We start from the raw sequence: 24,061 nt of genomic DNA on the forward strand, positions 1-24,061 counted from the left end.
TAATGAAGCTCATTCTACAAGACACACAAGGACACACACTCAAACACAGACACACACACATATACACACACACACACACACACACAGACAGACACAGGCGCACACAAACAGACAGACACACACACAGTCACACGCAGACACACACACACACACAGACACACACACACACAGTCACACGCAGACACACACACACACACACACACACAGAGACACACACACACAGGCACACAGACACACACAAACACACATTGTGACATCACAAGGGGCAATTCAAGATTGGCTGCCACACCACAAAATGTCCGCCTCAGCACACTCTCCATCTCCCAGAATGCATCAGCACTCAGAGCGTCGCACAACGTACACAATCGCACTGAGAAGGACTCACAGGAGAAGAGGCTGCAGCCGGGGAAACGTTCTAACTTCTGTTCAGCTTAAAGAAACTTTATCTCCTCAGGGACGTTTTCCTTGGATTATGATTTTAATAAATAGAATTATCTGAGTTGCCGTTTTTTTGAAGAATAAAGCTTCACCCTCTTTATGAACGTTTGGTTTTTGTCTGTTTTTCTAAGTTATATTACACAACCCCAGCCTCGCCTTCCCTAGTGACGTCACATCACAACATACTCACAGACACCGAGATGATTCAGCAGCGTCTCTCAGTCGGATTGTCTCAGAACAGATGGATCATGGTAGCAGCTCGTGTCCAAGATGAATTCACAGTAGATTTTATGAATGTGGAGGATTCCACTGAGTGTGAGAGCAGGTGAGACGGTCCTTCCTCTGGACACTTGACAGAGACACAACGTCTCCTGTTGAAATAAAAAACTGGATTCATTTTGTCCTGTTATTCCACCCCCTGATGGCTGTACCTGTCCTCACATGTCTCACCTGTGTTCACTTTACATTCTTTGTTGACACCAGTGGTTTGTGCACCTTCCACCAGAGGCAGCAACACAAAACGTTAGCACTTTGGATTCACATGTTAAAAGAATGGTATTTATTAAAGATATAAACTAAAGATATACAAAGTGACAACCCATTCACATGACTTGAGTTTCTTTAGTTATATATTAATTCAGCTGGAGATTTACTTCTGGGACATTGGTGTGGCATCATCAGTGGTCGTCCCCCATCAGCTGTGTAGAGGGGCCTTGTACAGGCAGGGCATGATGGGAGCCTTCGTGGATCACTTGGTATCAAGCATCAGTGCCTGCTGGTCATACTGGTAGTTGGTCTGGTTGTCATACTGGTTGTTGGTCTGGTTGTCATACTGGTTGTTGGTCTGGTTCTCGGTTGTAGACCAGATTCACATTCAGTCTCAGTGTGAGTGTGGACATCACAGTCTGTCTTTGAGGTCAGAGGTTAGCCTTGTTACCATGACGATCCCAGCCTCTGTTCTTTCATCATTTATCACTTCATTCATTCTTCTGACCAGAGGCGTTTCCAGAATTAGCAGAGCTATGCGTATCTGTCATGTTCAGTAACCAAAGAGCATCTGAACAACAGGTCCCTGAGGCCAGGGGTCCATGGCCACTGTCCCAGGCCTGGACCAGACAAAAGCTGCATGTGTTGGTGGTGTCACGACGTTCAGATGTGGCCGGGGGGCGCAGTAGTACTTCAGCATTAGCATATCCACTGTGTCTGCAGCAGGAACACATAATGTCTGCACTGTACGACCATTATGGAATACTGAAGGAATTTATGACCACACCACAAAAAGACTGCAAGATATTTTTACACCCGTCTGAACAGGACTCTGTGAGGTACCAGTCCAGTGAGGTCGTCCCACACGCTCGGGACATTTGACCTGTAATCGACTGTAAGAGGTTGCCGTGGAAACATAAATCCATTACCCAGAGTTATATAAACATTATATCAAAGTTATATAGATGTTACATGGAGATTATACAGATTTCATCTAGACATTTTACAGATGTAGGGAAAACAACAGAACCAATACTTTGGTACCAAGTTGATGCCAAAATTCTAAAAACTTCATGGTACTCTTGTATTTAATTTTTTTTTACAGTACAAGAGATACCGAACAATACCAGACTCCAACTGCTTTGGGATCAGGCACATAATATTATCCAGTATCCATGTATGAACCTGTTGCATGTTCTCCCTCCCCACGTGAACTGCCTCACGAAACACGCTGAGAATAATCACTAGCACTCAGAAGTCACGAGCACCTGAACAGTGATCAAGTTTTCTTTGTTTCTGTTCGAATCGCTTATTAGACACAGAATTTAACCCGTTGCCACTGCTACACAACTTGAGACGTAACGAGACACGCACAGACAGAACATCAGTGTTAAATTATCCGGATTCATAATCCGACATCATCAATCAATAACTATAAATAGTCTTTAACAAGGTGAGACGTCCTCTGTTCTTCAATAAGAGTCAAACTATTAAAACCTTTAACAGGTGAAGAAGGTAGAAACCTCATGTGAGGACCTGTCTCCCAGGACGGACACTAGTCAACAGATGTCCCGTGGAACAGAGGACATCATAGAGATCAGAGGATTCACAGCTTTGATTAGAATAAACACTTGGAAGAAGAACTGAAGCTCAATGAACTGATGGATTATTGTCAGTAATGGACGAGTATCTGAGGAGACGTATAATATATCAAGCAGTCTTATGTGATCATAGTCCACGTTCAGGCTCCACCATCAAGATCAGGATCCTCCATCGTCCATAGTCATGATCCACTGCCTTTGAATCCTCAACGTACAGAGGGAGGCAGCCTCCACAACTGAAGCTGAGATGATTCCTCAGAGGATGGAGCTTGATGCTGAAGCTCTGGCTCCTCCTCTGCTTTAGAGACTTTAGGGACGAAAGCCTGAATTCTGGGAGATCAGGGCTCTAGTGGTGATAAAGTACGATGAGCTCTTAGGTTTGATGCTGCCGTATTATTTTTATTATTATTTTTATCCGTATAATTACTTTTTGAGAAAAAATATGTCTGATTTTTGAGATATAACGCAAGTAAAAGAGGGCGGCCCTAGAAATGTGTTTTAAGTGAGAATTAAAGGACAAATCAGGATCATCGAGAAGGACGATGTCGTCTAGCTTAACTTCATCATTAGATCATTTATCTCTACGGTGTTTAGGGTCAAGTATTAGAACCTCTGTTTTATCTGAGTTTAATAAGAGAAACGTGCAGGTTTATGTCTTTGAGACATGCTCCAAGTTTAGTCTATTGAAGACAAAGTTCTGAGTATAACTGGGTGTCATCCACATAGCAGTGGAAAGTTCGAGTGTGTCCTGATAATGTTTCCTAGTGGAAGCATATATAATGAGAATAAATTCTGTCCGAGTCTGTGTAACAGCGTGGTTAACTTTGGTGCACATAGAGGACTCATCATTAATGTACACCGGATAGCGACAGAGACGAGCAGACACACTCAATGACCCTGGCCTTATTTGCTTAGCCTAGCACCAACACTGAACCAAATGGAGCTGTTAGTTTTGGCAGGTTTTTGTAAATTAAAAAATATTTGTTTGTTGACATAAAACAATTGCATATGTTGAGATATGAGAAAGCAGATGCTAACATGATGCTGCTTACCGACGAAGCTGAGCCTTGTGTGTGTGTGTGTGTGTTGGGGGGATATAAATGGCACAGAATTCCAGCCTGAGCTCTGGACGTATGAAACCCGACATTGTGCAACTTCTACAATGGACACACTGTCGACACCATGCGTCTAATTCAATTAGCCGGGAGACGGTGCATAAATTCCCCCAGAATCCTCTGATGAGCCACTGTTAGCCTGGGGTGGGGGGGGGGGGCTGAGCTATAACCGTCAGTCCAAACCCTGACTGTCGAACCTGAGCTTCAACACAGTGCAGGGTCAAGGTCAGAGGGCACAGAAGAAACACAAAGAGTCTCATGGAAAACTAGATTTGTTTATAATACGTGACAATACAAAACTTATCATGTATGTGTCATACACAACCAGAGAAACATACAGTATTTAAAACAGACTGCTAGCTGTGCTAAGCTGAAGGGAGTTCATTTGAACATGTCATGTTAGGGTTAGGGTTAGGATTGAGGACACCCATTGGACCCAGACCATGCTAATTCCATAAATCAATCAATCAAATGTTATTTGTATAGCTCATATTCACAAATCACAATTTGTCTCATAGGGCTTTAACATGGTGAGACATCCTCTGTCCTTCACCCTCAGCAAGAGTCAGGACAAACTACTAAAACCCTTTTAACAGGTAAAAATATGTAGAAACCTCAGAGACACATGTGAGGGATTGCTGGACTATGTAAGTTTATGTGTAAATGGTTTGTATTTATTTATAGATTCTAGTCCTGATGACTCAAAGCTCTTTACAGTTTATTGACATACACACATTCACACAGTGCATGTATTAGCAGCACTTTTTCTATCTTCATTTGCGACTTGAGACAAATTGTGATTTGCAAATATGGGCCATACAATAAAATTTGATTGATTGATTGGTTGATTTTGCCCAAGGACCCTTCGGCATGCAGATGGGGAAGACTGGGATTGAACTGCCGACCTTCTTGTTGGAGGACGACCACTCTACCTCTCGGCCACAGCCGCTCCAGCTGTTTTATTGTTTTATTGAAATCAAAGAGGAAACAAACAGCAGCTTATTAACATCATTTTCACAAAGACAAAATGTCCTCAAGAACAGACGCTGCTGACCAACGCATGAATGTGAACGACACCAGGAACAGAGTCTTGTTGACGGAGTCGAGACTCCAGCTCGACACAGATGGTCGAGTCAAACTTTTAATGCCTCCATCTTTAGAGGCTGCGTTGTCTGAGGCACCATATGTGACGGAGCGAAGTGCAGATCCTGGATCAGGCCACAGAGGTCTGCTGCTGCATGCCGTCACCACCTGCTGCCGCCATGTTGGTGTGTTTAAAGAGCTTGAGAGAGAGAGAGAGTTCACACAAGAGTCTGTTCACTGGAAAAACATGAAAACCTCCAGATCACTTTTATTTCTGTGAAACACATAAAAAAAACATTGATCAGGAGTAACCATGTCAATGTGATCAGTTATTTATATTTATATCTACATTGTTATAAGTTTTGTTTATTTTCATACTTTGAGTTTAAGTGACTGCATTAAAGTAACTCTTCTTCTTCTTCTTCTTCTGTCTCCATGCTGACAGGCTCGTACAGGACGTGGGACGCAGTCTTTGTGTTCGTCAAACTGTTTTCATGGCACTGAGTGGGCGGACATGTTTTCTGGTGACAAAGAACCACCACAGGCGCCTCAGAGGAACAAGAGAGGAGAAGGAGAAGGTGAATTAACTACGATTCTTTCAGGGTCCAGATCAGATTGCTTTAAAAACATCATACTAAAGACTCTCCTGGTCTCCCACGTCATCATGTTTCTCTCTTCATGTCAGTCCTCAGGGGAGACACAGACAGAACAGACAGACAGAATGAACGCCCCAGCGGTTGGGGTGTCCATTAAAAGTTCGTCTGGATGTCCTGACTCTGGTTCCTACGTAAACACAGAGAGGCAAAAATCGCCTGGACATCAGAGACAGACAGAATCCTGCTGCTGAGGACAGAACGCTCAGCTGGACATTGACACTGATACAGTTTACAGTTATGTCCCTGTGCAAAACCCCACTCTGATACTAGAGCTTAATGTGTGACTCTTTAGTGTGTTCATATGTTAATCATTAAGATTAGGATTAGGATTAAGATGCATTTATTAGTCCCAAACACAAGCACAGATTCAAGATTCAAGATACAAGATTTTTATTGTCAAATGCACAACAATAACATGAAGCAGTCGCTGGCAGTGAAATGCTTGAGTCTCAGGTTCTCTTCTAACAATGCTCAAGTAATTACAACCTATACAATAAGATACAAATAGTATAACAGACATGCACAGACACACTCATGCAGGTAGGGAGATTTAACCTCTGCTTTTGACCCATCTGGTGCAGGACACACAGAGCAGTGAGCGACCATGTACGGTGCTCCGGGAGCAGATGTTGGGGGAGTAAGGTGCCTTGCTCAGGGGCACTAGACAGGGTAGGGAGACTCTTGGATTTTTGAACAGATCAATCCAGGTTCGTCTTTTGTTGTCTCTCCGTGGAGTCGAACCAGAGACCTTCTCTGCCCATAGTCCAAGTTTCTGCCACTAGTCCACCACCTCTAACCACCATCATACAAATATAAAAGTCTTTTCAATCCCATGTTTGTAGAATGGATACATTGGACCTTTCCTACCTCCTTTCCTAACTCCTTACCTAACTCCTTTCCTAACTCCTTCCCTAACTCCCTGCAGCTTCTCCTTCACATCTTTCCTCTAGGGTCAAAGAATAGAGATTAGGTAAGAGACTCTTTGTCTCCACCTGATGTCATCACCACTAGATGGCAGCGTTCATATCTGAGATATTTCAGCTGAGGCGACATGTCATAATCTTCAACAATATTTCATGGTGTGCACAGCTCCTCCTGTTAGCCAGTGGCTTCACGTGGTTCTGCAGCTCGAGAAGCATTTTCTCCAAAGTGATGAGACGTCAGACACTCGGTGTCTCAGTGGGTTTGAACATTCGGCCTCGATGGTTCTAACGTGTCAGATCCTCGCCTGTCAGACCTCACACTGACTTCCTGCTCAGAGTCCGACTGTCAGATATCGGCTTCCGGCTGCCGCCACCCTGACGCTTCATTATCTGTCCACACACGTCCTCCAGCTTCCTCCTCAGGTATCTGCTCCACAGCAGTACTACAGGGTCCACGTCACAGGAACTGGTCCTGAGCCGGAGGAATCTGATCCTTAATGAAGAGGATCTGGTCCTGAAGGAGACCTGAGTTGTGATGAGTTCATTAAACATGTTGAGTGGTTGTTTGTTTTCCTGTTTTAATTTGTGATGATGTGTTTGGGGACTGTAGGATTTTATTGTTTAGTTAATATTGTGACAGGTGAGTGGAGCTGAGGTCGTACTAAACTGCCCCGTCTGTCTTCGTCCCGTCTGTCTTCGTCCCGTCTGTCGTTGTCCCGTCTGTCTTCGTCCCGTCTGTCGTCGTCCCGTCTGTCTTCGTCCCGTCTGTCTTCGTCCTGTCTGTTTTTGTCCTGTCTGTCTTCGTCCCGTCTGTCTTCATCCCATCGGTCTGTGCCCTGTCTGTCTTCGTCCCCTCTGTCAGTGTCCTGTCTATCTTCGCCCTGTCTGTGTGCATCCTCTCTGTCAGTGTCCCGTCTGTCGTCGTCCCGTCTGTCTTCGTCCCGTCTGTCGTTGTCCCGTCTGTCGTCGTCCCGTCTGTCTTCGTCCCGTCTGTCGTTGTCCCGTCTGTCTTCGTCCCGTCTGTCGTCGTCCCGTCTGTCTTCGTCCCGTCTGTCTTCGTCCTGTCTGTTTTTGTCCTGTCTGTCTTCGTCCCGTCTGTCTTCATCCCATCGGTCTGTGCCCTGTCTGTCTTCGTCCCCTCTGTCAGTGTCCTGTCTATCTTCGCCCTGTCTGTGTGCATCCTCTCTGTCAGTGTCCCGTCTGTCGTCGTCCCGTCTGTCTTCGTCCCGTCTGTCGTTGTCCCGTCTGTCGTCGTCCCGTCTGTCTTCGTCCCGTCTGTCGTTGTCCCGTCTGTCTTCGTCCCGTCTGTCGTCGTCCCGTCTGTCTTCGTCCCGTCTGTCTTCGTCCTGTCTGTTTTTGTCCTGTCTGTCTTTGTCCCGTCTGTCTTCATCCCATCGGTCTGTGCCCTGTCTGTCTTCGTCCCCTCTGTCAGTGTCCTGTCTATCTTCGCCCTGTCTGTGTGCATCCTCTCTGTCAGTGTCCCGTCTGTCGTCGTCCCGTCTGTCTTCGTCCCGTCTGTCGTTGTCCCGTCTGTCGTCGTCCCGTCTGTCTTCGTCCCGTCTGTCGTTGTCCCGTCTGTCTTCGTCCCGTCTGTCGTCGTCCCGTCTGTCTTCGTCCCGTCTGTCTTCGTCCTGTCTGTTTTTGTCCTGTCTGTCTTTGTCCCGTCTGTCTTCATCCCATCGGTCTGTGCCCTGTCTGTCTTCGTCCCCTCTGTCAGTGTCCTGTCTATCTTCGCCCTGTCTGTGTGCATCCTCTCTGTCAGTGTCCCGTCTGTCGTCGTCCCGTCTGTCTTCGTCCCGTCTGTCGTTGTCCCGTCTGTCTTCGTCCCGTCTGTCTTCGTCCCGTCTGTCGTCGTCCTGTCTGTCTTTGTCCCGTCTGTCTTCGTCCCCTCTGTCAGTGTCCTGTCTGTCTGTGTCTTGCAGCCACAAACACCTGTGTTAGACTATACATATATATATATATATATATAAAACTTAATAAAATATATTTTACTCATATAATATTATAATGAGTTTATTATTCAGGATCCTCATCTGTCAATCAAGCATCAAATGCACGTCAAACTGAGCCTTGTGCGCGTGAGAGAGCAGAGCGCGCACCTGTTCAGGTGAATCCACCTGTGAACCAATCAGCACCTTGTTTACAGTGTAAGCTGCACGCGAGTGTGTGTGTGTGTGTGTGTGTGTGTGGGGGGGGGGGGGGTCCTAAACGATCCCTCCTCCCGCAGATAGGCGGCGCGTGCAGCTCGGATGTCTCGCGCCTGTTTGTGTTGCAGTGTCACGCACCGATCAGTCTGCCGCGCGCCGCACCGACACCGGGCAATAGTCTTCATATTTTAGGGCGCGAGTGCACGCGCCGCAGCAGCACGTTTTGTTCTGCATCTTCTGTCAGCGCGAGGACACGCGGACACGCGGACAGGTAAGAGTCTGTTTCCTTTAAGGAGCCAATCAGAGCGAAGCATTCACCTGCTCTACCTGCTCGTCCAGGTGAGAGGAGAGCGGCGCGCGCTCCCGATCCAGGTGTTTAACGATGGAGGAGAGAGAGAGAGAGAAAGAGTGAGAGGCAGAGAGAGAGAGAGAGCGAGAGACATAGGGAGAGGGGGAGAGATAGTGAGAGAGAGAGAGAGACAGAGAGAGAGATAGACAGAGGGAGAGAGAGACCGCGAGACAGAGAGACAGAGAGACAGAGAGAGAGAGAGATAGAATGAGGGACATCGCCGTATATATCGAGCGCGTGCTCATCGCACGCATGAATAAATGTATCGATGAGTGATGGACGTGCGCGTCAGTGAGAAAAAAAGCCATCAAGTTAAAGACAAAGTAGTTTAGTGTGTGTGTGTGTGTGTGTGTGAGAGAGTGTGTGTGCGTGTGTGAGAGAGTGTGTATATATGTATGTGTATGTGTGTGTGTGTATGTGTTTGTGTGTGTGTGAGAGAGTGTGTATTCGTGTGTGAGAGTGTGTGTATGTGTCTGTGTGTGTGTGTATGTGTGTGTCTGTGTGAGAGAGTGTGTATGCTTGTGTGAGAGTGTGTGTATGTGTGTGAGAGTGTGTGTATGTGTGTGTGTATATGTGTGTGTCTGTGAGAGTGTGTGTGAGAGTGTGTGTGTCCCCTCCCTGTCAGACCACAGACGCTCCTCGCAGCTCAGATGTGTCGGGGACGCGGAGCGGGTGCTCGCTGCGACGCTCCAACAAAACAAAGTAAAAACAGACAAAGTCCGGGACTCGGACAAAACCCTGATTTTCCGTCAGAGTGCAGTGGGTCTGGTCCGGGTCTGAACCGGGATTAAGTGTTTGTGCTGGTTGTCAGGAGCGGGAGGAGCCGCGGAGCCGGAACGAGGAGCCGGATCGAGGAGCTCCCATGCGGACTGGACTCTGATCAATGAACCGGATCATGGCGGAGAGTCCCCGCTGCAAGAGGCGCAAACAGGCCAACCCCCGGAGGAAGAGCGGTAAGAACCACGCACACGTACACACGCAAAACAAACTCCCGCAAGCTGTGGCGGACTGTCACATCGCGCCCGGGCTGACCCCCCCCCCCCCCCCCCCCCCAGTCAAAGTTATGCGACCGGGAGCCGGAGGACCGGGGACGCTGGACGGGGGTCGGGTCAGGAACGGGACTCTGGGACTCTGGGAAAACCGTTAGTTTTTATTGTAGGTGCGCGTGCATTCAATGTCCTGCTGAGGTTTTTCCCCCCAAAAAATATTCTAAAGATTCAAATACATTTATAAATATAAAAAAGGGACAATATTTGAATTTCGTTTTTTAAATTAGTTTTTTAATGAAGATTTCTCTTTCATTGAAAAATTAAAAGAATTTATCAATTCAAAGTTCAAAAGTTTTACACAAAATAAAAATAACTGAAATTACTTAATTTCATTCAATAAACATTCCGTAATTTCTACACAAACATGAACATTGTGACAGTAATAAACACTGTAAAATATGTTTCTCTACATTAGTTCTGTCATTTGAAAATTTAAATTAAAAGGTTAAGATAAAATGTTGCTGACCCTGAAATAAATTAGAATGAAATCTGAATGTTTTAGATTCTCTGCATCTCGGAGACTTCTCTTCTCCGAGCGTGTTTCAGATCGAAGGTAAAACAGAAAATGATTTTAATTTCATTTAAAAATCAAATCAACCTTTTGGTAAAATAACATCATGAGGAAAAAACTGCCAAAACTTTTCTCATAAAAAATTATAATTTTCAATTTGAATCATTTTGAAAATAAAATAAAACAAAAAACTGCATCAGAAGAGACGAGAAGACAGGGAGGTAGTAACCCAGTAGTTTGTCCTGTAGCGTGTCCTTCAGTGTGTCCTGTAGTGTGTCCCGTAGTGTGTCCTGTAGTTTGTCCTGTAGTGTGTCCTGTAGTTTGTCGTGTTGTTTGTCCTGTATTGTGTCCTGTAGTGTGTCCTGTATTGTTTCCTGTAGTGTGTCCTGTGGTATGGATAGGGATCATTTTACGTTCCAAATCTCACAGCAAAGTGTAATTGATGTGACGTCTCTATTGAAAACTAATTGTTAGTTATTTATAATGTTTTTGTTTTTATTTAATGTCAGAGGTCATGTGACCTTTAAACCAGCAGAGTGACTCACCTGAGTCGTCCTGACTCGACGTAAACGTTTGACTTATGCTATCGTGTCTGGTTGGCTCATGCAAACAGCTGTGGTGTGACCACGATGATTCAGTTTCACTCTGGTTTCATGTGTAAAGTGCTTTGATGCCATCACTCGTTGACCTGAAAAGCCCCCCCTCAATAAACAGCTCCCTCAGGGCAGAACAAAGAAAATCCTCTCGTTCTTAATCACAACCTAGACCCTGCCGCCGCCACCGGGGCCTCCGCCCCCCCCCCCCCATGTAGAAAAGAGAAAAAGATGGTAGAGGAGAAAAGAAAGAAAAGTGAAGGTGTGTGCCCCCCCCCCCCCCCTCTGGAAACGATACACAGCTGGATTACAGGACGATGGGCGAGAGACATTAATTAAGACCTAGTGAGAGAGCTGAACACATCCTTAGAACAGAAAAAATAAACCTTCAGTCCCTTCAATCACAATAAATGTAAAAAAATATATAATCTGAATTTTACACAAACAAAATCTGAATTATTCGAATTTTTATTGTCGCAGCAGCTGATTTTAGAGGATGTCTCTTGATTCCAGATTCATTCTGTTTTCTAGATTGAAGATTTTTTTCACAAATTTCTTGAACAAGAAAAAATCTGAATTTAAGAGTTTTTCTATCTGCTCCTCACAGTGTTGATTCATGTTAAGCCTCGGGGGGGGCATGTGATATGAATTTCTAATTCAACACCCTCTCGAAGAAAAGCGTATTCTCTTTTTTCACCCCCCCCTTCCAGGATTTAGGTAGATTTACTCACCTCTGGTTGGACGCTGGGGGTGGAGGCGGGAGCTTTGTTTAGCTTTACATTAACAAAAGGAAATCAATACCTTCACCAGCCCCCCCGCCCCCCAAAATACACATCACTAATGTTGAGATGACATCATTGATGACAATATCATCTGCAGTACTTGACTTGTCTGTACATTTTGTGATGTTTCAAGGTGACTGACATGCACCCCCCCCCCCCCTTCTTCCTGTTGCCATGTGCACATTTTCTTCATGAATGAGTTCAGTCGCATGATGACGTGTTCTCGCCATCAGCGTTAAACATCAATGTCAGTGGGGGGGTCACTGCTTTATCAGAACTTTTTATGTAAACACTTTAACATACACACTTTTATATACAACACACTTTTTATATAAACACTTTGACATACACACTTTTATATACAACACACTTTTTATATAAACACTTTGACATACACACTTTTATATACAACACACTTTTTATATAAACACTTTGACATACACACTTTTATATACAACACACTTTTTATATAAACACTTTGGCATACACACTTTTATATACAACACACTTTTTATGTAAACACTTTGACATACACACTTTTATATACAACACACTTTTTATGTAAACACTTTGACATACACACTTTTATATACAACACACTTTTTATGTAAACACTTTGACATACACACTTTTATATACAACACACTTTTTATGTAAACACTTTGACATACACACTTTTATATACAACACACTTTTATCGGTGTAGACGAACCTGTTCAGGTTCAGTCACTCTTTTTCTCATTGGCCCCTCCCTCACGGAAACGGTTGATGGTGCTCCTGCGGCAAGGTCGACCACACACGGAACAATCAATAGCGGATGGCTGGATTTAGGTGTCATGACATCTGTGGTGTCCTGACCGGCAACGAATGCCCCCCCCCCCATACACACCTCTATCCCACAGTGCCAAGCCCCGTCCACCTAAAATCAATCCAAGCACTTAAAAAAGGTGTTTTCACAGGTGTCACTTAAGGTGAAAAAAATATGTCAATCGTGTTTCCACAAATAAAGTTTTTATTGGTTTGAATCATCTTCATACAAACGTCAGACCAAGATTTGTCCTGAAGAGTTAAAAGTTACATAAACAAAGTTGAGACCCCTAACCTCGCAGAGAGAAGCTCCTCTCGGGGGGGGGGGGGGCTGTGACATCTGAGCTGGCACTTCCTGTCAAAGCTGCTCCGTCAGTGATGACTCTTACACGACAATGAGGATAGTATACGTAAATAAATCATAAATAATCATCATTATACTGTAAATATTCATACGTGACATGTAATAATAAATACTAATAGTGGCTCAATACATTGATTAATAATGTATTGATGTTTTGAGGGAAATAAAAGAGATTCAAAAAAGTATCATTTCAAATATAACAATAAAATATATAAATTGGGAGATAAAAATTATTTGAAGAAGTAAAATACATTAAATAAATTCTTGTAAAAATGTCGTAATTTCGAATTGAATTTCTCCAGAGTCTTTATAGTTCTTACCAATCCTAAGTTTCTCGTTGTGAAGGCTGACGATATGACGCGATAACAATTCAACGTCGTGACCATCAACCATCGCAGCGGTGGAGCCTCCACTCTTGCAGTGATTGGTTGTCTTCGGGGGGCGGGTTAGGTTTAATGGGAGGAGTTTGAAATGATGTCACTCCTGAAGAGAACATTTCAGTTCATCTCTTTGTTCTCACATGACGGCTGCAGGTTGACGAGGGTTTCGCCTGTTGACCGTCTTTTATCGAGCTAAACAGGCATGACGGCCTTGTGTGTCTGTGTTTCTGTGTGTGTGTCTGTGTGTGTCTGTGTGTGTGTGTCTGTGTGTGTGTGAATGGGATTAAAGAAGCTTCATGCGTTTTATTTCTGTTGAAACTTTTTCTTTCAATTTAAAACCCTAACCCAATCAATCAGATTGTATCTGCTCAGCTCTCTTTGTCTCATAGAAGTTAACAAAGTGCAACATCCTCTGTTCTTAACCGTCAACAAGTTAAACTAGTGTAAACTGTTCAAACTCATTTGTGTCCAACTTGTTGCTTACATTCTGGCTCCACCTCTCGTCTTGTCTCGTGTTCTCATTGGTCCAATCCCCTTACGCATTGTAATGGTTCTTCCGATGTCCGTTCCCACGGCGGTGGGCTTCATCAGTCGTCCACCTTTTCGTGAGCAGCTGTAAGAAGTCTCATGCGTCGCCTCTGAGCCGACACAACCTTGTTTGCACTAGGATTACCAGACTTTGGTTGTGTGTGTGTGTGTGTGTGTGTGTTGGGGGGTGGAGGTAGCCATGGGGAGGACCCCCTGTTGGCCAGGAATGTCAGTCAGGTCAGCGTAGGAGAGGCGGGGGGGGCAGGGGGACACTCGGGATGGGGCAGGTGCCTTTGTGAGTCCTGTCAACCGTCAGAGATGCTGCAGCTCTGAAAAGGTTAGCGGAGGAGAATAATCCCCCCCCCCCCCCCCCCATCCTCCCACAGCCTCCGGCCGACGCCTCCACCTCCTCCGGCTGCTTCACGCCACGTTCACCTCGAGTCAACAGCAATCACTAAACAAACAAACAGTTTTAATCATAATACAAGAAATATTCAACAGAAAATTAAACAAAAAAGTAGAATTTACTTTTTATTATTCAGTTACATTTTGTTACATTTTTACAGAAGTAAACTTACGACACTTTTCTCTCATCAGCAGTTTCAATTCATAATAAGAACATATACATCGTCATGGCAACAGTCATCTGAAGAATTTTCCCGTCAACTTCCTGAAAACAAATGTGTGTGTCTGTGTGTGTGTGTGTGTGTGTGTTTGTGTGTGTGTCTGTGTGTGTCTGTGTGTGTGTGTGTCTGTGTGGGTGCATGTGTGTGTGTCTGTGTGTGTGTGCGTGTGTCTGTGTGTGTCTGTGTGTGTGCGTGTGTCTGTGTGTGTCTGTGTGGGTGCGTGTGTGTGTGTGTGTCTGGGTGTGTGTGTGTGTGTGTGTCTGTGTGTGTGCGTGTGTGTTTGTGTTTGGGTGTGTGTGTGTCGGGGGTTAGGGATAGGGTTCCCCCCCCGCTCAGCTTCTAAGTCGTACCTGACAATAACGTTTTCTAACAAAGTTATTATTCACGCTAAGGAGTCGACACAGAAGTGTAAATATGGTGACCTTTGACCTCTGTGAGAACGGCGGTCAGTCACATGTCAGAAATCACTGACTCTTACTTTAACATATACATCCTTGTATGTAGAGACGATATACTGAGCTCACTGGGAAAATAAATTAAGTTTTCTCCTCCGAGAGACCAGTACATGATGGGATGTACCCAGTAAGCATCACTTCTCTTCATGATGCGTTGTGGGAAACATAGAGTGAAATATACAACGGTTATAAAACTGTCTCACATGGTCTCAGACCTCCGGTCCTTTAATTAAAGATGTGGAAATGTATCAAAAACTAGAGATTTACAAGTTTAATCTGTGGATATTCAAAAAGTTAAATATAGGAACAAGAGTTTTATTGAGTTAAAATATATATTTTTAACTGGATCATATAAAGTGTCTAAAGATGTAAAACACACCAGTAACTCTTAGTCAAGGTTCATTTGGTTAAAATGTTAAACTGATCGGATCGTTTCATCTTCTACGTGTGTCGGTCATATCCCCCCCCCCCTGCTCCACTAACAGGATTATCCTGCTCGCTGCTCGACTCGCTGCACTGTCGGGGGGTTTAGGTAACAGGCGCCCCAGAAATCGGCCGACTCCATGTGTCAATTTTATTACATCAGTCCAGATGAACTTGAAAGGTGGTTTGTGTTGGCTCGTCTCTGATTGGCTGCTGTGCTGATATAGGTCACTGATGTGTGTCACGATCAGGTCGATCAAATTACACATGAAGCTCGTTAACGTCTGCATCACTTCATACATGGATTCAGATGTTACCACGACGATGATGATGTGACAGGAGTTGGGTCAATCGATACCTCGGTGATCAACCCCCCCCCCCATCCGCCCCGTCAGACTGTTGGATCAAAACTCGCTCAAACCATTTTAATGTTTGTCGAGCAGAAACATCAGCGGCCCTGAGGTCGAGGAATCCAGTCTCTGTGCTGGGCTCACAGATATGATGATAATGACTGAAACGTGTTCATCAGATCTGCACTTAAGTAAAAGTACAGATGTGTGTATGTGTGTGTGTGTGTGTGTGTGTGTGTGTGTGCGTGTGTGTGTGTGTGTCATCACTGTGACGATGACAGAACAAAGACAACGGTAAGATGGCTTCCTGTCCCCCATTCCCTCAACGGCCCACAATCCTCTTTGGTCCCAAATCTGGGTTAAATGCAAATTGATACCAGACAATAATGACCATCCGACTTATGTATATGTGCAGCCGACCAGAAGAGGATTCAATCAGACGAGTCCGCCGGCCGCTGGGGCCCCCGTCCACGCACCAACAGAAAGACTGAGTCAGTGAATCAGAGCAGACAAAGATGTCACTCAAACTTCACGTCTGTTTTATACGCCACGGTAACGCCAACCCTCCGTCCTCTTCTTGTTATATAACCGTTTGATTCTGTATCTGCTCCGTGACCTAGTGAGAAATAATGCAGAATAAACTAAATGTTTCCTGCTGAAGATCAACGTGTGACCAGAGTCCTGATCAATAGAGGATCAATAGAGGATCAATAGATCATCAATAGATCATCAATAGATCATCAATAGAGGATCAATAGATCATCAATAGAGGATCAATAGAGGATCAATAGATCATCAATAGATCATCAATAGATCAACGATAGATCAACGATAGATCATCAGTAGATCATCAATAGATCATCAATAGATCATCAATAGATCATCAGTAGATCATCAATAGAGGATCAATAGATCATCAATAGATCATCAATAGATCAACGATAGATCAACGATAGATCATCAGTAGATCATCAATAGATCATCAATATATCATCAATAGAGGATCAATAGATCATTAATAGATCATCAATAGATCATCAATAGATCATCAATAGATCAACGATAGATCAACGATAGATCATCAGTAGATCATTAATAGATCATCAATAGATCATCAATAGATCATCAGTAGATCATCAATAGATCAACGATAGATCAACGATAGATCATCAGTAGATCATCAATAGATCATCAATATATCATCAATAGAGGATCAATAGATCATTAATAGATCATCAATAGATCATCAATAGATCATCAATAGATCAACGATAGATCAACGATAGATCATCAGTAGATCATTAATAGATCATCAATAGATCATCAATAGATCATCAGTAGATCATCAATAGAGGATCAATAGATCATCAATAGATCATCAATAGATCAACGATAGATCAACGATAGATCATCAGTAGATCATCAATAGATCATCAATAGATCATCAATAGATCATCAGTAGATCATCAGTAGATCATCAGTAGATCATCAGTAGATCATCGATAGATCATCAGTAGATCATCAGTAGATCATCGATAGATCATCAGTAGAACATCGATAGATCATCAGTAGAGCATCAGTAGATCATCGATAGATCATCAGTAGATCATCAGTAGATCGTCAGTAGATCATCAGTAGATCATCGATAGATCATCAGTAGATCATCGGTAGATCATCGGTAGATCATCAGTAGATCATCGGTAGATCATCAGTAGATCATCGGTAGATCATCGGTAGATCATCAGTAGATCATCAATAGATCATTAATAGATCATCAGTAGATCATCGATAGATCATCAGTAGATCATCGGTAGATCATCGGTAGATCATCAGTAGATCATCGGTAGATCATCGGTAGATCATCAATAGATCATTAATAGATCATCAGTAGATCATCGATAGATCATCAGTAGATCATCAGTAGATCATCGATAGATCATCAGTAGATCATCAGTAGATCATCAGTAGATCATCGATAGATCATAAGTAGATCATCAGTAGATCATCGGTAGATCATCAGTAGATCATCGATAGATCATCGATAGATCATCAATAGATCATTAATAGATCATCAATAGATCATCGATAGATCATCGATAGATCATCAGTAGATCATCAGTAGATCTTCAATAGATCATCAATAGATCATCAATAGATTCAGGTTAGGCTCGTCGGACGTTATAAATGTTCTCTTTCATAAAGTTTGGCACATGTTTACAATCAGGTTTGATCAATAAACAGCTGATTCTTATATTGATCTCTACCATTATCATCAATATCCTAAAAAACTCCCCAATCGTTTTGTTGGAGATCCTGAAATATAACAAATGATCAATATGAATCCCATTTATCGACTTATTGATTAATGTGATTGAACATCATCACTGTGGAATGATCTGTGACGTAAAACACACATATTGTCACACAAAAACACACACACACACACACTTGGTTTCCTCTTTTCTGTCTGTCAGGCTGGAAACTGCTGACATGTAGTTGGCGCCTCGTTACCAAACTTCTTCTTCCATTTCTGAGAACACACACAATCTCTCACACACACACACACACTCTGATGCGACCTGATTGGCTGCTGTCACTTTACGATGGTTAAATGTATCGTGTGTATTATAATATTAATATAATATATTGTGTAATGTAATTTAACATTGTGTCTTGAATAACGCAGCACAACACAGGCATGATGATCACCTGATCTTATAGATTGAACCGGGTCACGTGACACTCCTGTCCTCTGATTGGCTGAGTGACAGGTGTCAGGTGATGCTCAAAGATGGAACTTGCTTGTGGTCCTGATGTGATAAAGTTCACTCAGCCCCCCCCCGATATGATCAGATATGATGGGAGTGATGAGCAAATACTTGTAACCCCCCCGTCGGAGCCTCCAGGTGCATGCTGGGTGGTGGTGGGTGTGTCTTACAGATGATTGTGGCTAGTGAGGTATGTCACATGGTTTATGGCCGTCTCTCCATTTAAAATGTTGTGGGCGTTGTTGTGTTGTTGAGACATCACAAAGTCACTCATCGTTGTCATGGTGAATTGATTACTTTAAATATAATATTTTGATCAAATAGTTTGATTTAAAAATTAATACATCTATTTCATTAGTTCAATGATGGTTGTGTTTACTTCAGTTTCATTTATTTGATGAACATTTGATTTAAATGACGATAAATTGTAACTGCTGTGTGGGGGGGGGCCGACATCAGAGTGCATTCTGGGATTTTATATTGTTTGTGTCCTGCTGCCGACTGAGTGTGAACAAAAGAACCAGCGTTGATGAGCCGCGACCTGCTGAGCTGCAGGATCCTCCCCCTCCCCCTCCCCCATCCCCCATCCCCTCCCCCTCCTCCATGAAATGGTTGTTGTCACGGTGAAGTTGTTGTTATGGTGAAATTGTTGTCACGGTATCGAACACAGAAACACAGAAATGGTTCATTTATTTATCGAGAAATTAAATTATTACTGTCTATCTATAATTTTGAATATAGTTTTAATATACTATGCATTTAGTTTAAAGGGTGTGTTTACATTGTCTTGGACAGTCTGGCCTTCATCATTTGTGCGACTCATGGTCTAAAGATCTAGATTTGTTCCCAGAGTACGAAAAAATGTACAAACAAATCGATGAATCCAAAATTTGTGTGTCAAACGGTCGAACGCACAATACAAGCACAGATATGTTTGAGAATGAGGCCCATTATCTTGCCCAAAGAGTTTGGCTCGCGGCATGGGGGAGACAGGGATTGAACCCCCGACCTTCTGTTTAGTGAACGACCCGCTCTACCTCCTGAGCCGCAAATAAATGTGACGTTGTTGCTAAGGTGGCGTTGACAGTTGCCAAGGCAACAGCAGGTGTGTGTGACAGCAGAAAATAATCTAATTCAACAGTTCCAGTAAATTTGTGTTTTGAAAAGTGTTCGGTCTCTTATTTTGAAAGTTGTCTCGGGCTTGTCAGTCCAGGAAACCATGACGACAGCTGTGGTCATTAAAGACACAGTCAGCAGTTTCACTACTGCAGCTGTTCCAGGAACAGACACACACCTCTGATGACGCAACACCTGAGTGTGTATGTGTGTCTTAGGGTGTGTGTGTTTTTATTTTTGTGTCTGTGTGTTTGTGGGTTGTGTCTCTTTGTGTATGTGTGTGTGTTTGTCTGTCTGGCTGTGTGTGTGTGTGTGTGTGTGTTTGTACATGTGTGTGTATGTGTTTCTCTGGCTCTCTGCCGGTTCACAGTTCACATAGGAATTTATGTCCTATCACTTTTTAACTTCACACACAAACACAGACACACATACACATACACACAGAGACACACCCCATACAGACACACACACACACACACTGTTATCAGAGCACAGCAGCTGTTTCTTTCTAATCAGATAACTCACCGAGGCCGTGGTGAGAGGGGCGGGGCTTCAACTGACAGGGTTAACATCAGATACTCACTGTTACATAAGACTCCGCCCACCTGCCGATGAAATGTTTCTTTGTCACTTGTGTTGATGTGAAATATTTTGACTTAAGAAATTGGAACATGAATCATCGATGAAACCTTTTCTGAGAAAGTTTCCAGAGTTTCCTCCGTCTGAACGTTGTCATGTATATAAACGTGAGTTAGAGACAGAGACGGATTCTAACTTCATCCACTGTGTGTGAAGTGGGTAGACTGGTCCCAGTTAGAAAACTCTGAAGCTACATTCCGTCTGGACGAACAGATTCTAAGATGTTTGGAACCGATGGAATTAGACACTCAATACCTCTTGTGATTGGTTCTTTTTTGTCTTAACGTAGCCTTCACTGATTGATCAGGCTCCTGTCACATGACCTTCTTCCAGAAGAAAACCACCAGCTGACCTCAGCTTCCAGATCAGAACATGGAGAAGCAAAGTGTTACTGAGTCTGTTGTCTTTGATATCAGCTGCTCAGTTCCATTCTGTATTTTACAATGATACAGCTGTTTACATGGAGGAGACCAGATGTCATTCTGTTTACACTGAGAAGTGCACGCCCCCTGTGAGTGGTCATGTGATCTGTGATTTCGGGAGTGTTAATATGGACGAGGATTAAAACTGATGCGATATCAGCTGCTTCTGTGAAGCTGTTTTCAAACTTGAGCTCCAGGTGAAATCCAGAGAATTGTCTCTGGAGTTTCTCCAGAGGTTTTTCTGCACCAACTCGTTCAGCATCAGATCCTCCTCATGGTTCAGGTGAGAGGTGGAGCAGCCGGGTGCAGCAGACACACACAGAAAGTGACCTGTTACCTCTTCTGCAGAGGTCATGTGATCATGATTAGATCACCTGACACGTCGTCAGCTCTGATCTCAAAGAACTCTATTCACATCTTCGTGTCTCAGCACTTCTTCACCAGAGAGATTTGTTTTAGTTTCTTCATATGTTTGTGTCCCGTGTTAGAAGCCCCCCCCCCCCCCCCCCCCCACCACCACCACTCAGTGAATCAGTGGAGGATCCTCTGCTGTTCACACTGCTCCTGGACTCAGACTTTATACAGGAGCTCAGCAGGAGCAGGAGGAACTGAGTGTGATCCTCCAGAAAACTGAGGAGCTCAGTCTGAAGCAGCTTGTGTGTGTCTGTGTGTATGTGTGTGTGTGTGTGTGTGTGTGGTTTGGGAGGACTCAAGGTGTTAAACATGATTAACGTCCTGCAGTTTGACTTGACTGATAACACACTTTAAAAACACACTGATGTTTGTGTGTATGTGTGTTCAGTCGTTGTTCTTGTGTGTCAGTGATTGGCTCTCTGGTTTCAGTTGTCCCGCCCACCAACAGTGAACTCTTTGATTCGTCTAAATGATTGACACACGATAACGTCAGTCTGACAACAGGTCTCCAAGACAACTCTCACCCAGCCCTGCTATTCAATCAGTTCGACCAATCATGTTGTTGGAAACTGTCCGAAACCACTGATTGGCTGCTGCTTTTTTCTGTGTGTTGTGGGGTACTTCGTACTGACTGCATGACCAAACTTACCTTCACCTGTAGACACAGTATGTGGCCAAAAATACATGGACACGTGTGTGAGGAATGTGAATGTTCAACCATACAAATTCTTTTGTCCATGTGTCAGTTACCTGCCGGTGTGCGATGAATCACTACTGCTCACAACCACCAGGCAGCGACATCGATCTCACTCTTACTCCCTCCTGTTGATCAGGTGAGAGAGAGAGAGAGAGAGAGAGACAGAGAGACAGAGAGACAGAGAGAGAGAGAGAGAGAGAGAGAGAGAGAGGGAGAGAGGGGGTGAGAGAGAGAGAGAGAGAGCAAGAGAGGGGGTGAGAGAGAGAGAGAGGAAGAGGAAGAGAGACAGAGAGAGAGAGAGAGAGAGAGAGGGAGAGAGGGGGTGAGAGACAGAGAGAGAGAGAGAGGGAGAGGGAGAGAGAGAGACAGAGAGAGAGAGAGAGAGAGAGAGAGATGAAAAGGGGGATAGCAGGTTATTTCTCATTACCCTTCAGAGATCGGCAGAATGTGGATGAATCACCTGAACCCGAAAGAGGACAGACAATGGGGAGAGGAGATGAGGGGGAAGAGGGATAAAGGATGGACACAGGGAGGAGGGACAAGAGAGGATGAACAGAGGAGAGAAGACAGAGGATGAGGGAGGATGAAGAAGACAGGATGGATGGAGGAAAGGTTGTCATCTGCTGTGAGATGAATCAGTCGCTGTTTCTCTTTTCTTGACAGAAACGTTACAGAGACGTGAAGGAATGGGGCCCCGCTTTGCTCTTTCTCCTGCTCCTGGTTCTGGTTCTGGTCTAATTGGCTGCCATGGTTGTTTTTGTGTTGCAGTATCGAACTATGAGAACGTGGGGGACACGGGTTCAGAGACGGACGAGGACGACAGGACGCTGGTTGCTGAAGACAATGGAGGAGGATTGGGGGACAAGGAGGAGGGGGGCAGCCCTCCCGGGGGGGCCCCTCTGGATTCATACCAGGGCCAGGAGGGGCAACCAAACCAACGCCCCAGCTGTGGACTCAGAGACACCAACGGACATGTGAACAGCACCGGTGAGATGAACACCAAAGACCTAATCTTAATCATTTTAATGTTAATCAACTCTAGTCTTTGTTCTGGAGCTTTCTGTTATATCACATGATCTTAGCAGATCTAATGGGTTCAGCTGTTTGATTTCAAACCTTATCAATCAACTCATGTCCTGTTTTTTACAAAGGCAACAGGGTCAAACCAAAAGTGTTTTAAATAAAACAAAAGTTTTAAAGTTGAGACGAGATAATGAAGAACAAACGAGAAGAAAGAAGGAAGAGTGAAGGAAGGAACAGGAAACAAAACATAAAAAGACAGATGATGGAGAAACAGGAAGTGAAAGTCATTATTTCACCAGGCCTCTAGTGACCTGTAGTGACCCGTGGTCACCTGTAGTGACCTGTTGTGACCTTCAGTGAGATGTTGGGACCTGTGGGGACCTGAAGAGCTGAGCACATGAATCAATGATTAACTGTTTTATGTCGTTTCATGTCTCAGACAACAGGAAGGACGAATGTGAACAAACCGGACTGCAGGTGTCACTGCAAACTGTCAGAAACAACACAGGTGAGATCAATGTTTAACAATCATACAGAGACACGGCCCCTTTATTTTCGTAATTCTGAGGGGAATTCTCTGAATAATTTTTCTTTATGAACACGTATGTTTTCCTGTGCTCAGTGAGGCGACTGGAAGTCTCCCAACTGGAGGAGTACTTCCTGAAACGTAAACTGGAGGAAGCTCACCCTGCGTCCATCGCAGAGTACCTGCAACGCAGCGACACCGCCATCATCTACCCTGAGGCCCCGGAGGAGCTGAGGAGGCCGGGAACACCCGAGGCCGTGAGTCCGGACGAGAGCGAACAAGGTGAGACGACGGGAAAACAAAAGTGTCCTTTGACAAAATACTGAACCCCAAATTGCCCTTAGCTGCATATAGTGATCTAAATGTGTGTGTGAATGGAAAACCTGTACTTGAAGGCGACGTCAGGACCAGAAAAGATCAATATAAATACATATTATTTACCATATAAGAAAGAGATTTATAAACATTGTCCTCAGAAATAATGACCACGAATAAAAGAAATAATGAGTTTAAATTGTATTAAGTCTGAATGTTCATGAAAAATGAATCAAGCCGTATTAAAAATCTATTTAATTGAATCATATAAAATCAGCAAAGATCGTCAAACATCTTGATAAAATCATTTTGAGAGAAGATTTTCTGTTTCTACAGACGACTTCAGTGTCACGTTAGTTTCTATACGGATGCATTATTAATATGTTTTGTTATCAGTGTAAAACCTTGTAACTATGACTGAGCAGTTTAACACCAATGACTCTTTGTGTTGAAGTGTGACAGAACAGAGTCATCA

General features: G+C 43.9%; 1 protein-coding gene across 3 annotated transcripts in view; it reads left to right on the top strand.

The window, feature by feature from the left end:
• The first annotated feature begins 8,939 nt into the window (after positions 1–8,939).
• The window catches only part of zeb2a (zinc finger E-box binding homeobox 2a), a 28,209-nt gene continuing 13,087 nt past the window's right edge, over positions 8,940–24,061 (top strand). For 2 of the 3 annotated variants that reach the window (XM_062402941.1, XM_062402943.1), the window contains exons 1-3: positions 21,554–22,709; positions 23,185–23,253; positions 23,368–23,553. In XM_062402941.1, coding sequence (XP_062258925.1) covers positions 22,409–22,709; positions 23,185–23,253; positions 23,368–23,553 — 556 coding nt within the window. In that variant the 5' untranslated portion in view covers positions 21,554–22,408. Of the gene's footprint in view, positions 9,752–21,553; positions 22,710–23,184; positions 23,254–23,367; positions 23,554–24,061 lie in introns of those variants that run through there. The other variant, XM_062402942.1, reaches the window with a different exon arrangement.

This window comes from Platichthys flesus, chromosome 13 (genome assembly GCF_949316205.1).
Source record: "Platichthys flesus chromosome 13, fPlaFle2.1, whole genome shotgun sequence".
Classification (NCBI taxonomy): Eukaryota; Metazoa; Chordata; class Actinopteri; order Pleuronectiformes; family Pleuronectidae; genus Platichthys; species Platichthys flesus.